At 42.4% G+C, this 15,099-nt stretch overlaps 1 protein-coding gene across 2 annotated transcripts in view; it reads right to left on the bottom strand.

The window, feature by feature from the left end:
• Window positions 1-15,099, bottom strand: part of SH3RF2 (SH3 domain containing ring finger 2) — a 106,561-nt gene that overhangs the window by 58,418 nt on the left and 33,044 nt on the right. For both annotated transcript variants that reach the window (XM_081091192.1, XM_081091191.1), the window contains exon 2: window positions 1,680-1,949. In XM_081091192.1, the coding sequence (XP_080947318.1) occupies window positions 1,680-1,949 (270 nt within the window). The remainder of the gene's footprint in view (window positions 1-1,679; window positions 1,950-15,099) is intronic.

The following is a 15,099-nucleotide window of genomic DNA, read 5'->3' as shown; positions in this document are numbered from 1 at the left end:
TCTGCTGGGTCTGTGATGGTAGGAACAGTGACTCATCACTTTGTTCCCAGTGGAGAGGTTGGCACATGGATGGACCTACTGAATGAATGAGCTGTAAGTGCCCCAGAGAGGGGCAAAAACAAAACCCCAAAACAGGATGCTCCCTGCCTGTGCCTTCCCCCAGCTGCGTCCCCAGAGCACAGTGTCTAACGCCTGGCACACAGTGAACACCAAGTTAAGGCTTGGGGAATTGAACTGTCCTTCCTCTGACTGCCGTTGAAATATGGCCTGTGCTGTTTGGGCTACAGAATGACCTTCCTTAGGGGACTCACTGGGAGGTGCCAAGACAAGAATGATCAGTATTTCAAAATGTGGAGGGCAGTGAGGTTATCTAGTAGGAGGGAATGTGAAGTAAATCTCATCTCTGGCAGTGGTGGAATAAAAATGTCCTACAAAGCAGACCTTTCCCGAGCCAGTGGGACAGTACCATTTCTTGTATTTGATTTATCATAAGTAGCAAAGAATAAAAACCACCCCAACTATGGTTTCTGTGAGGAAATTTGAATGTTGAAGGAATAAGAAATACTGAACAGAGAACTAAAGGAGTCTAGACTTTAGTACAAGTATGCAGGCAAAACATTTTTAGTGTGATTAATGTCCTTGGAAAGTATATCTTGTAAGAGTTTTTTTTAATGATAGACATACTATTTTTAAAAAAATATGTTTATTGATTTCAGAGAGGAAGGGAGAGGGAAGGAGACAGAAACATTATTGATGAGAGAGAATCATGGATCAGCCATCTCCTGCACACCCCCTAGTGGGGATTGAGCCTGCGACCCAGGCATGTGCCCTTGACTGGAATTGAATCTGGGACCCTTTGGTCCACAGGCCGATGCTCTATCCACTGAGTCAAACCGGCCAGGGCTTGTAAGAGGTTTTTTATGTTTAAAGGTATAATTATGCTATGGTGTGTGTTTGGAGTGTCTTGAATGTAACATTTACAACAAAATAGATGGTTGTAAATGAGAAGAATTAGGTGATGAGAACTTGGTCTGTAAGAATAGCCTTACAGATAAATGATAAAGAGATAAGAACTGTAGTGTTGCAAGCACCCTATCAAATTGTGTTTGTAATTTTCTGTCCACATGTCTGTTCCTCCCACTACTCTGTCTGAGGTCAGGCACTGGGACTTGTTCATGCTGTATCCCCAGTGCCTGCAAGTAGGTGCTCACATGCTGGGATTGTGAGCTGGATCCCCAGTAGGGGGCGTGCAGGAGGCAGTCAATCCATGATTCTCTCATCATTGATGTCTCTATCTCCCTCTCCCTTCCTCTCTCTGAAATCAGTAAAAATATATATTTTTAAGAAGTAAAAAAGAAAAAAGAAAAAGAATAGGTGCTCAAAATGATTGTAGAATGATGAATGTGTAATGCTTATTCTCATAATTGCAATAGAAAAGGCTTAAGGATTTCTGTCAAACTGCTATTAATAGATTTCTCTAGTGACTTCATGTCTATGTAGTTTGAATTATACACACACATTGCATATACAAGCACACATGTGTGTATACATACATATATACATAGATATATACACTTCATATAATTTAAAAATATAAACAAATATTAAGCAAACAACTCCAGGTTCTGCACAGTCTCTACATGGTCATTAGTGACATTGGTGGCTGCCCAGAATCTTACCTTGAGGAAGGTCAGGCAGTCCTGGTTGTCACTCTTGTCCTTATTTCGTAGGTCGAAGTTGTAGAGGGCCCGGCAAAGTGGGGGTGGCTGGGGCAGCTGCTTGATGACCTCCACAGAGCTGGCTGGGAAGAACCCACTGACTCCATTGATCTCCCCCTGGTACCAGTTCTCATCCAGCTGTCTCCGAAGGAGAATGACATCGCCCTTATTAAACCTCAGGTCACCGGGATTCTGCCCTCGGTAGTTGCATAAGGCCTTTGCTCGAGGCACCTGCCAATAAAACATGTACTTGGCTTAGAGGCTGGAGGAACAGAATGAATCATATTAATAATTAACTACTGAACCCTCCCAATGTGCTACGTGCTAAATGCGGATCATCTTGTGGATCTGTAGACACTGAGTGCAATGTTTACCACAAAGTAGGTTGTTATGAATGAGTAGAATTACGTGGTGAATTGTATGTAGAATTATATAGTAGAATTAGATGACCTGTGGACCATATCTTTGAGATGGACACTCTAATTATGCCCATTTGTAAGTAGGGTGACTGAGGCACAGAGTGGCTGAATAACTTGCCTGGGGTGACACAGTTGGGCAATGGCAGATATGTGATCTGAACTCAGACCACCTGAGTTTAGAGCTCCTGTTCTTAACCACTATGCAGGGACAGGGATCTGGATTTAACTCCACAACTACATGTATTTGAGTGAGTCAGCGACTCCGGGGTCTGGACGCGGACTGTGAATTCTGGCTCCACCTCTTTTCCCTTGAGTGACCATGCTCAAGCTATTTACTCTTTTCTTAAACCACCTTCATTTATAAAATGAGGTAATAGTAGAACACCCACCTCATTAGGGAGTTGTGAGGAATCAGTAATATTCATAATAGTTTTAGCTTATGGCTTGGTCCATAGTATGCACTCAATAAATGATCTCCCTTACTATCATCACCTATGATGGAGGGCTGATGATATCAGTTCTTCATATTCCTCAGTATCGATGGGAAGAAAACTGGGCTGAAAACTCCCTGAAGATAGAAAGTGTTACATGAGGGAGATGCAGTGGAACTTGTCTTCTGCCTTTTCTAGAAACTGTAAACCTCACCAGTATTAGCCTCTCTAGGAAGTGCAACTGACACATCATTAGTCAGAAATCAATCATCAATATTTAAAATTTACCTAAAGAATCATCATTTGTTAAATCTGTTGTCTGTCTAAATCATTATTTCAGTCAAATTCCTTTCTTTTTATCCTAATCGAAACGGTTTCTCCACACAGAAAGGACCTCACTCTGTTCTCCTGGAAGCCAGTTTGACAAACTGAAAGTTCGAATAACTTAGGTTTAGTGGCAAGCCCTCCAGTTTCACCTGGGATTGTGCTTCATGTTGTGCTTTCTCAGCACTGGGGTGGAACAGTCCCCTCTCCTGGGGGCAGCCTTGCTTTTGTAAGGGGGTGGAAGAAAACATTCATTCTGTTCTTCAAGGACCTTCTGAGGCTGCAATGTTCATTTGAAAAGGAATTGCAAGCAGTTTAGGGGTAGAGCCAGGACAGGAGCAGCAGCGTCTTGCTGATGGATGGCAGAGAATGCTTTCCTGCTGGTCCCTGGGTACAGTAAGAGGAACCCAAAAGGGTAGGAAACCACATGAACACAGCTCATCCTCAGCAAAGATGTGCGTACTAGGAGGTTTACAGGGCCGTGGGTAAATGGAATTGACTGAATAAATTATGATGCACCCATACAATGGAATACCCTACAGTTATTAAAATTGATGATGTTGATCTATAATTAATAGCATTGAGTTACTCAGAATAAACTGTTAAGTATAATAGAAGAGGTTAAAACAGTGTGTAGACTAAACTTTTATTATATATATATATATATATATATATATATATATATATATATATATATATCTTTTTTTACCCAGGGAAAATGCTAAATACTAGATGGCTATCCACCAACATTTTAAGAGGGGTTTATTTCTAAGTGGTGAGATTTTTGAATACTAAAAAAATTATTTCCCTAAGTGCTTAGCTGTGTTTTCTAACTTTTCTACAATAAATTGATTGTATTGCCTATTATAATTGGATAGTAAAAATAAAATAAATAAAACTGAGGGATGAGAAGTGAAAGACAAGGGAAAGGAATTTGGGAAGGAAATAAGCCAAGCTGAGTAGGATTGGCAAACTACACAACCAACTTTTTGGACACATTCTTACCTGAAAAATAAGCAGGTAGATAGATGCTGGGTGAGAGCAAAATATGTGTATGTGGGGGTGATCTAAATGGGCTACACTCCCAGGGTTGGCTGTATCAGGGACAAAGTTATCCCTCCATATTCCTTCTTTCCAATTTTCCATTGAAATAAATCACTTTTTTTTTTCTGGTTACATGACCACCTAGAATAGTAGTCACATTTTCCAGATCTCTGACAGCTATGTTCTGGACAAAGGGGTCCAAGTAACTTTTAGGAAGTGTTTTTACTGAATGAGACCAATTTCCTCTTTTCTTTCCTCATTTCGCTATGTGGAATGGAGATGTGATGGCTGGGGCTCTGGCTGCCATCCCGAACAGTGAGGAGGAAGGTCACACCTACAGAGGAAAGGAAGTAGTCTGGGTTGTGGAGTCACTACTGAACTACTTTACTGCCAGACTTTTGTCTGAAAGTTAAATAAACTTCCATCTTGTTTAATGCACTGTTATTTTGGATTTGAAAAGGAAAAGAAAAGAAATGAAGAATTTTAAAATTAAGAAAAAAATTAAAGCCCCTTTGACTTTGTATTATAATAATAACATCAATAGCTAATATTTATTGAGTATTTTAATGACTACTGAGCATGTATTTAAAACTAAAATTGCACTAAATGCTTAAGCCTCTTTGAAGATGCATTGACTCTGAAACGCTGAGATAGTGCCAATGGTTTTGTTGACCATAAATGACCCTAGGACACTGGTGGACTGTCCAGTGGGAGTTGGAGAGAACACATAACATTACAACGCATGTTGTCAAACACAGTTAATCTCCAGTTTTCTGACACCAAGTGCCAACTGTGGTACTTTCTTCCCTTAGGATGTTAATTCATAATTGTTTCTTTTTTGTTGATGTGTGATACCTTTTCCATTGATTTAAATGTATACATTACCTTACTCCACATGGCCAGCAGTACTCATATATTCCCAAGCCACTGGACCACGTGAGTGCATAAATGCCACTGTTTAATGAAATACTTATATTCAGGCCTGTAAAACCTCCCAGTATGAACTTGGGGTACTTCTGCAAATGATTCTGACTTCTGGGTATTTACATGGACCATGGTGATATCCAAAAGAAAAATGCTTTTTTATTTATAGACTATTTCATTGAACTTTGTAAAATGGTTATCATTAGTGTATTTACTGTGCCCTCCCAAACTCATCAGCTTTTCTCTACCTCTCCTCACTATAGGTAAGTACCGTGAAAGTGAATTGTAAATTCTATTTTTAACACAAAGACTCTTTTCATCTTCTTTCTCTTCATTCTGGACAACCCCTCCCCTTGTATTCTCAGTTCTACATTCATACCCATAGGACACATTGCTTCCACGCTGTAGAGGAGGAGGAAGGGAAGGGGAGGGAGAGAATCTGAAAAGGGGAAGGACATGAACAATTATTGTTGTTCTGGCGAGCCACAGAAAAATTTCTGGCATTTGCCCAATTGCACTTTCCATGTATTATCTCAATCATATGATCTCTTGTACCAGTGAAGTAGATGGTACACCCCATTTTACAGAAGAAGCAGCAGAAGTTGTGAGGTGTTTGATGTTATACCGAGGGGTCACACAGCTTGTGTATGGCATCCCCGAGACTGACTTAGGCTCATTTGACCTCAAAGCAGCCTGGCTCTTCATCCAGCTGAAGTCACCTAAGTGTGTATTTCCATCATAAAACTCCTTGGGGGCTCTGTTTTGTAATCAAAATTGGAACAGAGTGTGAATGTAATTTGCTTGCTGCTGGCTGCATTAGCATGAATTATTGAGCTCCAGAGCCCTCACATAAAAGTTAAGCACCTGAAGAGACTCAGCTGGTTGATTCTATCCGGTCCTCAGCTGTTCTCTCAAGGGAAAATGACTCCAAGTGCCACATCAGCAATCACCGTTGTCTTGTTGGTAACAGCGTTCATCACCCATAAGTGTTTTCCCAAGTGCAGGCAGGAGGGGGAAGGGGGAAGTAGGAGTGGAGGTCTCACAGCCAAGTTATTACCACACTCTCTTTCTTGGTGTTTTCCTGAAAGTCAGATAATCCAGTGAAAGCTAGTGTGTACCTAAGAAGCTTTCCTTTTCTGGGATTCAAAAGACTCAAGATTTCTATGCTCCTGTAATTTTCTATTGCTCTGTCACCTCAGTAGGGTTTGAAAGCCACAAGGGCCATGCTTCTTGGAGGAACAATGCATAGAAACAAGGAAGCAGGGCATGTGGAGGTACTCATAGTAGAATTATGTTGGAGTAATTATGAATGTTAGTAGTAAAATTATGGCAAGCATCCCTTCTTTGCTCTTCTGATGGGCATGTCATTCACTCTGGTCTCACCACACACACAGAGTTATGCGGTCCAGGCAGGCCAGTTAGAGTATCCCAATCCCCCTGGCACAGTGGTTGTTACAGGTCAGGCATGTGCCCCAAACAAAGCCAGTTAGAATCTTCCTTGAAGTTTGATATATAGATGCCAAGAAGTGAGTCTTACTTTTGGATCATGAGCCTTGAGTGGTGAGCTGTAGACTACCATTGGTGATATTTCCCAACCAGTAGACACACCTTCCTGATTACATCTGCAGAAGGCAGCAGAACCAGAGCTATAGTGAGATAGATAGGTAAATAGATAGGTAACTGGATAGATGGAGCCTTGACAATAACATTTGAATACCTAGATCCAGTTGTCCGTGAAGGATACTCAGTTAAATGAGACCATATCCCCAATGTGGTGTTTATTACTTAAACTACTTGGAGTTATTTTCTGACACTTGAAACTGAACAAGTCCTGACTAACACATATTAAAAATCCAGAAACAACAAAACTGGGTAACAATGGAGTATTCAAATAGCAGACTTCAGGACAGCAGGAGGTCTAGCTGGCAAGAGCCCTGAGTTTATTTCCCACTTGAAAATAATGAAGGAGGCATGTGGTTGATAACAGGGTGAGAGGAAAGGAGCCCAAGTAGAGCAGAACCACCCCAGTGAGGCACACAAGGGGAAAAGTGAGCTGGGGGGGGGTGAGAACACAGCCTGCTGTGTGCCCAGATCTTCACCGTGCTCTAGTGACACTTCCCACTCATTTAGAAAGGAGTTGGCCCAGTTCTCTCTAGTCCTGGCACCAGGTGAGGCCAAAATCAACATGCTGAGCTAACTGCTTGCTTCCCTGAGCTGGTCATGAGATCACCCATCACTGCAGAATGGAGCCAAGGAAAAACATCCTGGCCTTTGGCTCAAGCTATCATTCACCAGGCTATGAATTTTCTGTTGGAGAATTCCAGACTTGTGGCTGAAGCGCCTGTTTCATCTTTATCTTTGAGCCCTGAACATAAACAAGTGTTTAATAAATGCTTGATGGATGAGTGAATTTGTGAATAATTAAGAAGCATCCAGGAATCACCATTCCTAGAGAAAAGGATGCATGCAAGATTAATAAGTATGACTGATAATAATGATTTGAAATCAGATCTATTGGTATGAGCTGAAAAATTTAAAAAAAGGAGAGTTTGGTTATATTTTCCAGATTGCCCTGAACTTTAATAATTTGGTGCTACACACACTCAAAAAATGTGCAATACTCCCATAAACTCAGGAAACACTGAGTGAAACAAAGCCACACACATTTCTTTGCTGACCTTCTCAGAAGGTTTACTCTGCTGATGTGATTTTGTATTTGCATCTGGACCACTTTGCAGGATTAGCAGAACAGGCCTGGGGAATGCTGGGTAAGGCAAATGTGACTTCCCCCGGGATTTCACTCTATTGGCCAGACAAAGGGTCAACTGACTGTCCTGGATCCTAACTTCCTAGTCTCTGCTTAGCCAGCTGAGCCACCCCCCATCCTCCCCGATAACCCTTTTGGAGTAGTTTGTTGGGGACAATGGAGTGTATATTAGAAAGTGCTGGCTCGCCCTTGAGCACGTTTTCCCTTCTCTGCTGAGCAGAGAGAACTCAACAGGATCAGATCTGGCTGCTCTTGGCCAAGCCCGGACCATCTGCTTCCCCGGGGGCTTGCGTTCACCAGAGGCACACATTACTGTGATCTTCTCTAAGTGCGAAGCCCTGAATGTGGGCATTCGAAGGCAGGCTATGAGACACTCGATGTGAGTTTCTTTTTTTATAGAGAATTTTACTTGTTCAGGAAGGTACTAGGGTGCAACAGAACACAGATATTAGAGTCAAATAAGATGTTGGCTTGCATTCTGGATTTTGTAACTTTGGCCAAATCACTTCCTGATTCTTAGTTTGGATCACCCACAAAATGGGGCCAATGCTGATACTTCCTTGTGCAGTAAACTCAGCAAGTCTGAGTTACACAACTGCATATGTTCCAATGAAAGTTCTGGCCCTTGACCTGAGAGATAACCCATAAGCCCTTGAAATATCTTGCCTTATCAGTGAGACTTTGACTTCCTGGGGCCTTGAGACACACCAGAGTCTAAGCTAACGAAGTGACTTATGGTGGTGGGTGTGGCTCATGCACTACAACCTTGACTTCTAGAGGGGCTAGAGACTAAAGTCAACCACACAGGAAGTCAGTCATGCCCACCTGACCAAAATCCAGTAAATGTCCCAGGACATCCAGTCTCTGGTGAGCTTCCATGGTTGGCAATATTTTATGTGTGCTGTTGTGCACTGTTGTGGGGCAAAATAAGTGCTCTCTGCTTTGGGAGAGGGCAATTCAGTTGTGCCTGGTCTCCCCTGGACTCTGCCCTGTGTAGCTTTTTCCATTTCTGACTTTAATCTGTATCCTTTCACTCTAATAAATTATAAATGTGAGTATCATATCTTTGCTGGGTTCCATGAGCCCTTCTAGTGAATCATTGAATCCGAGGGGGGTCTTGGGGACTTCTGAACACACTTTCTCATGGGTTTGTTGAGAGAACTAATGAAATAAACTACACTGAGTAGTTAGTAGAATGCTCAGCAAATAAGAAGTATTCAACCTGGCCAGTGTGGCTCATAGTTCGATTCCTGGTCAGGCACATGCCCGGGTGCGGGCTTGATCCCCAGTAGAGAGTATGCAGGAGGTAGCAGATCAGTGATTCTTCTCTCCCTCTTCCTTCCTCTGAAATCAATTATATATACATGTATTCAGTAAACAAGGATACTTAGAGATTTTTCCCAAAGGAGGAGAGGGAAGTAATGAATTACTGTTACACTTCTGGCCTGATTTTTCCAACCCTACTTGTTATTCATTCTTTCTTTCAATAATTTTTTTGAGTGACAACTATGCCAAACATTGTGTAGTTGGAGGAAGAAAGATCAAACTTATAAGTAAATAGATAAATATATAATTACAAGTTGCAGTAAGTTTTATGGAAGAAAAGAATAGGGGGGTGAGAGATACTGAGAGTTGGGAAGGGAAATGATGTAAGATTCGTATTATTGGCCCTATCTCTGTATCTAAAACTCTATTCTGTTCTGTGATTTTTGTCATGTATCTCTCTCTCTATTTCACCTTCCCCCAGTCTCTGTCTTCTAGTCCTAGGTAGAGAGCTGGGGCTTCATAGCACTCCAGTTCTGGTCTTTATCCATCTCCTGACACTTGGAGTCAGTGGGCATGGCTTTCTTTCCTCCCTCTCTTAATAAAATATGAATTAAGCACTACTTTCCCTTAGTTCCAGGATATTCCAGACTTCTTTCCCTTGCTCCCTGCTGCCTCCCAACAGGGTCCTGTAGCAGGAAAGAGGTGAATGAAGCAGGAGTTGACACCAGTGGGCAGAGAAAGAACAACTCAGAGTCATCAGCCTCTTTAGCATGCTTTCATTTTTCCTCCAAACATTTCTCTGAGATTGCTTTGGGGTGATCTCATTCCCCCATCATAGGAGGTAATCCCAGACAAGTTCATAGCCATATCCCTGGCTCCTGACATAAGCTGGTTCTTAATAAATAGCTTGGGGTTGCTTTTGAAATGGGTTGGGTGCCAGGTCCCAGAGATGTTCAGTGAGATAGCACTGAAATTATCCAGAGAACCAAAGCATTTCCTTTGCCATTGCTTGCTCCAGGAGGGCACAGGGCACCTGTGAGGAAAGGCTGGAGGTACTGGCAGCTTGAAGGACAAGGGGAGGAACTGTCTCATTCATCCCAGGAGGGAATTCTGCTTCCTTCCATTATCCACATTTCCAGAGTGAGCTTTTGCTAAAGGTGTGGCTTCTGGTACACGAGTCTCTTTCCACATGGTTTGAGAAACAGCCAGATCCACCATGCAGAAGGAGGAAAGATGAGGCAATGATGCTCCCACCCTCACCTCTTCCTCTGGTTTAGGAAAATAAAGCTTTTATTACATGGTCACAGGCTTTCTCCCTCAAATTGTTTCTTTCTTTCATTTCCACGTAAAGATTTCTGGAGCTGAAGGAGGAATGACTAGTGACAACATGACCCAGGCAAACAGTAGAATGTTTCTGATAATGGGGCCATCTGGTCTGGGCGCTGGAATTGATCTCTAGAAGTGATACTCAGAAACTAGTGTCTTTGAGTGATGCACAGAACCTCAACTGCAAAGAGATGACTTTTTACCTTTCCTTCCAACTCTAAAGATAACAGGATGTTAAGGTGAATGATCAGTACTCCAGGAGTATCTTAACAATACTACAGAAATAAAGGTGATGGATTTGAAATGGAACCAAATTGGCAAAATGTAGATAACTATTGAAATTTGAGTCATGGGTAGAAGACAAGTTATTGTACTATTTTCTCCACTTTTGTGTGTGTGGTCCTCCTTAGAATTGCTGGTGAGGTGCAGGTGCCACCAGCAGCCCAGACTGCAGTGGTGAGGAATGAAGTGGCTGTGAATGCTCCCAGACCTTTGGGGACAATGACTTTGAGGATGAGAACTAAAGTGGTTGGGCTTGTCTTCTGTTGTCCAAAAAGTTACATCTTGATTTCAAATGGATTAGTCTTCATTGTCAAGACTTCTCTCTCTCTCTCTCTCTCTCTCTCTCTCTCTCTCTCTCTCTCTCTCTCTCTCTCTCTCGTATGTGTGTCTCTGTGTGTGCATATTTACATGTATTTGCACTTTAATTTGGTGGTAGCATGGGAAAAACCTACATGACCCTTGTTGAAAGCAGCAAGCCTGGGAAGTGAGAATTCTTCCCTCTCAGTTCAGTTGTCCTTGAAGCCAAGATGTTTATCCCAGGACCTTCTGCAATTTATCTGCCTCTTTTAAATAAAAATTCAGATCATTCCTTTCATTTATACTAAATTGAACAGATATAACCTTGGAGAAAAAAATACCTTGCCTGCCTATAGAGTTGGACCCCATGTTAGGAGTGAGTGTCTCTATACCAGAAAGATGCTAAAGATCCACATGTCATCTGTCCCACTAGACACAGGGTCATATTTTCAAGTAGAAAGCTTGAATTTAAGGAAACCTTCTGGAAGTCCCTGAGATATGGAAACTGTCTTCTCTGATTAAGCTATAGAAGTGTCTCAGCGGTTTTTGCAACCATTTTTCACTCTGAGGTAGAGTCTGTAGTCCTCCTAGGAATGTGAGATATTGCAGGATGTGTGGACAGTTATTTCTTCCCATAAGGTCACATCCAGACAGGAGACAGTATCCTTGGCATTGCCTCTGTCTTCTGCATCTTTGTCTCAGAAAGCCTTTACTGTCCCTGAAGGCTGAATTGTGTCTCTTTTTTTGTGAGCCATTTGGCTCCATCTTTCCCCTGTCACAGAACTCATCACCTTGTATTGTAATTGCTGGTTTACTTGTCTGCCTGTTCACCAGATTTGAACTCTGCACGGTCTGTGATTGTTCATCTAAATTCCTAACACCTGGCAAAGTGATGGCATCCACTAATTCATTCAACAAAAATGTACCAAATGCCTATAATAAGTAAGCCAGACACAATGTGTGCCTTTATGGGACTTACCTTCTAGCAGCATCTAGTAAGCACTCAATAAGTATTTGTTGAATGAATGAATAAATGAATGAATCAATATTAAACCTCACCATTCCACTTAACCTTAATTTCAACTTTGACATTTTGCCATCTCTGTTCCAACATGCCTGCCCAGCCAGCATAGCTCAGTGGTTGAGCGTTGACCTATGAACCAGGAGGTCACGGGTTCGATTCCCGGTCAGGGCACATGCCTGGGTTGCGGGCTCGATCCCCAGTGGGGCATGCAGGAGGCAGCCAGTTGATTCTCTCTTATCATTGGTGTTTCTCTCTCACCCTTCCTCTCTGAAATCAATAAAAATATATATTTTTTAAAAAGATTCCAACATGCCCAACTAGTTATTTTTCCAAGATTGGGGAGTATCCAGGCATACTAGCCACAGATAAAATAATATTTTTCCAGGTCATCCTTTAAAAAAAGGCCCCATTATTTAAAATGTGCTTTGAGCTCTGTCCATATCCCAGTTTTTCCAAAGGATACCTGCCTGAGACACTCCTCTTATTGAAGACTCTCCCCGCCCCCACATGTCTTCTATATCAAGTCTATAATCTCTATTGCAGGCAGCCATGATGAGTGACAAAAATTGCCAGCTGGTAGGAAAGGGAGCAGCAGAAGGGAGCAAGGAGGTATCTTTTTCTGCCTATTCAGAACATTGAAATCCAATTTATTGCTGGCCACTTGAGCCAAAGAAAGCAGCTCTCAGCAGCTGTTGATCTGAGAGGCTCCAGCTCATTTCCATGACCTGGCTGTCACACTCCTCAGGCACGTCTGGGAGTGGGTCAGCATGAAGCAGCAGCCCTCCTGTTCTCTCCCCAAAGGCCTGGCCTTGGGAGGGCCTGTTTCAGATGGCAGAAAATGTGATAGCGTCACTCTTTCAAAAATCTTTTTTTCTTGTGGATGGACATTCCTTGGTAATTGCTGCCCCAGGGTTCCTCCTCTTATTATTACTCTTGTCCTCAGTGGTGTGCTGGTAAACCAGCTGGGGGTTGGGGGTTCTGATTTGTGTCAATTTCCATGGTGTAGATACTCCTACTTTGACTACCAACCTGATGTCACTGAATATGGAGGTGGGAAGACATAGACCTGTGTGTTACTGCCTTTCATGTTCCAGCACCACTAGATAGCTTGCTGTCTAACTGGCACTCACTCCAGAGGTGAAAGGTTGCCCTAGACCAGCACCATTGTCTTTCTTACAGCTGGGACTCTAGGATATGGTTGTAAAATCCTTTTGTATCTGTTTTCTCATTGGGCTCTGACCACAACACTGCCAGGTAAGGATGACAATGCGTATTTGGTAGAGGAGGAAACTGAGGCACAGGGAGATACGACTTGCCTCAGCTCCCATAGCTGGGGTTCACTGTTCTTCTCTCTCCACTCTTGACTCTGGCCGTTCTCCTCTCACACGGCCCATTGCAGCCAAATGGAACATCACTTTGTGCTACCAATGCCTCGGTCACTCTCACTCCTTCAGTTCTTCCCAGAATATTCTTTCTGAATTCCACCCTCTCCCTTTCCTGCCCAACTGTTGCTTGTCTTTTGGGGTCTCAGCTTAAACATCATGTCCCTGAGTGTCCATGTCAGGGTCAGGGATCCCTGCCGTGTGCATTTATGACTCTCTCTAGCACCTCCATCACAGTTATTTGTCAAATGGTGTTGAAGTGGCTTGTTCATTGGTCTGCCTCCTCTACCAGACCGTAAACTTGGCGAGGGCAGACACTTTCATCCAGCTTACCTCTGAGCCTAGTGCCAAACACAGTGTCTGGCCCCATAAGTATTTTTAGAATAAAGGGATTACTGAATGATGGCCTCCTACCCTCAAATTCACTGAATGCTTTGTTCTCTGAGCTATCTCCCATCAGGGCCCCATAGAATCCACTTCCTCATAGATTGGTTGAGGGTTTCTCAGGAACCTGGGGAGGCTCCTGCCACAGTGCTCAGCCAGCCAGACTGCTCCCTCGTCAGTTGCAGCTGCTCACCAACCCTGCCTTGCCCCTCTGGGCTTTGCAAAGTGTCGCAGAAGCAAGCTGAGAAACCTGTTTGGTGTGCTATGAAATGTGCTCATTACACGCATGCCAAGACAGAGACATAGGAAGAAGGCTCCAGCCAGAAGCACCCGAACCTTCGGGAAAGGAGGAATGTTTAGGAATATTCTGGAACGAACGTGTCCCATAATAATTGCAAGACTAAGCCTTATGGATTAGCCCTGATTCCCTCAAATTCCCCCTGCGGAGGCAGAAAAGGATCCGGGCTGCTTACATGCTGGCGATCTGCTGACCTTTTGGCATCACAGAATCTCAAACATACCTGAGGCATTTATTACAAACATCTAATCATCTTCTGTAAACACAGGCGGCTGCCACTTAAAACAGGCAGGAGCAGAGTCGGGCACATGCTAGTTCCTTCCTTTATTTTACCCGAGCCCGCCTAGTTATAAAACTTCAGGGTGTTCATCTTTGCTCTGGAGCATATATGAGAAAAATTAATTTACCAATCATCAGAGGACCTGGTTATGCCTCTAAGCATTTAGTCCAGCAAAAGTTTGCATGGTGATAAAATGTGCTATTCTGTAATGTCTAATACAGCAACCACCAGCCACATGTGGTTACTGAGCCCTCGCCAGGTGGCTGATGCAAGGGAGGAACCAGATTTTAAATTTCATTTACTGTTAATTAATTTAAATTTGAAGTTAAGTAGCCACATGTGGCTAGTAACTACTATATTGGACAGCACAGCTCTACATCTAACCTACAAATTTTGTCTAGGAGATGAGAGTTTTAACTTTTAAAGATATACATATATATATCACACACAATTCCTGTGACTGTTATATATACATATCACAAGAATTACAGAAGATTGAAAAACACATGAAACGACACAAGAGGGATATAAAAAATTTCAGAAAATGGGAAACTATAAGACAAGTGCAATAGCAAGGGAAAAAAGAAGAGAAAGTACGTGTGTGCGCATGTGTATGTTTGGAACCCAGAGATTAAAAAAGACTTAAGAGGCATATCAACGAAATGCAATATGTGGAACTTTGTGGATCGTGATTCAAACAAACCAATTATTAAAAAATTATAAAACAATTGGGGAAATTTTAACACTGACTGAATATTTGATGATATCAGGAATTTTTAGATGTGATAATGGTATTGAGGTGATGTTAAAAAAAATAGTCCTTATCTTTTTAAAGGTACCTATTAAGTTGTTTACACATGAAAGAGGATGATATGGACTTGATGAGTGGGCTATAGATGAAATAAGATTGGTCTTATGTAACTGGTCTTATGG

This window comes from Myotis nattereri, assembly GCF_964212035.1.
Source record: "Myotis nattereri genome assembly, chromosome: 5".
Classification (NCBI taxonomy): Eukaryota; Metazoa; Chordata; class Mammalia; order Chiroptera; family Vespertilionidae; genus Myotis; species Myotis nattereri.
This window is presented reverse-complemented; position numbering and strand designations above follow the sequence as displayed.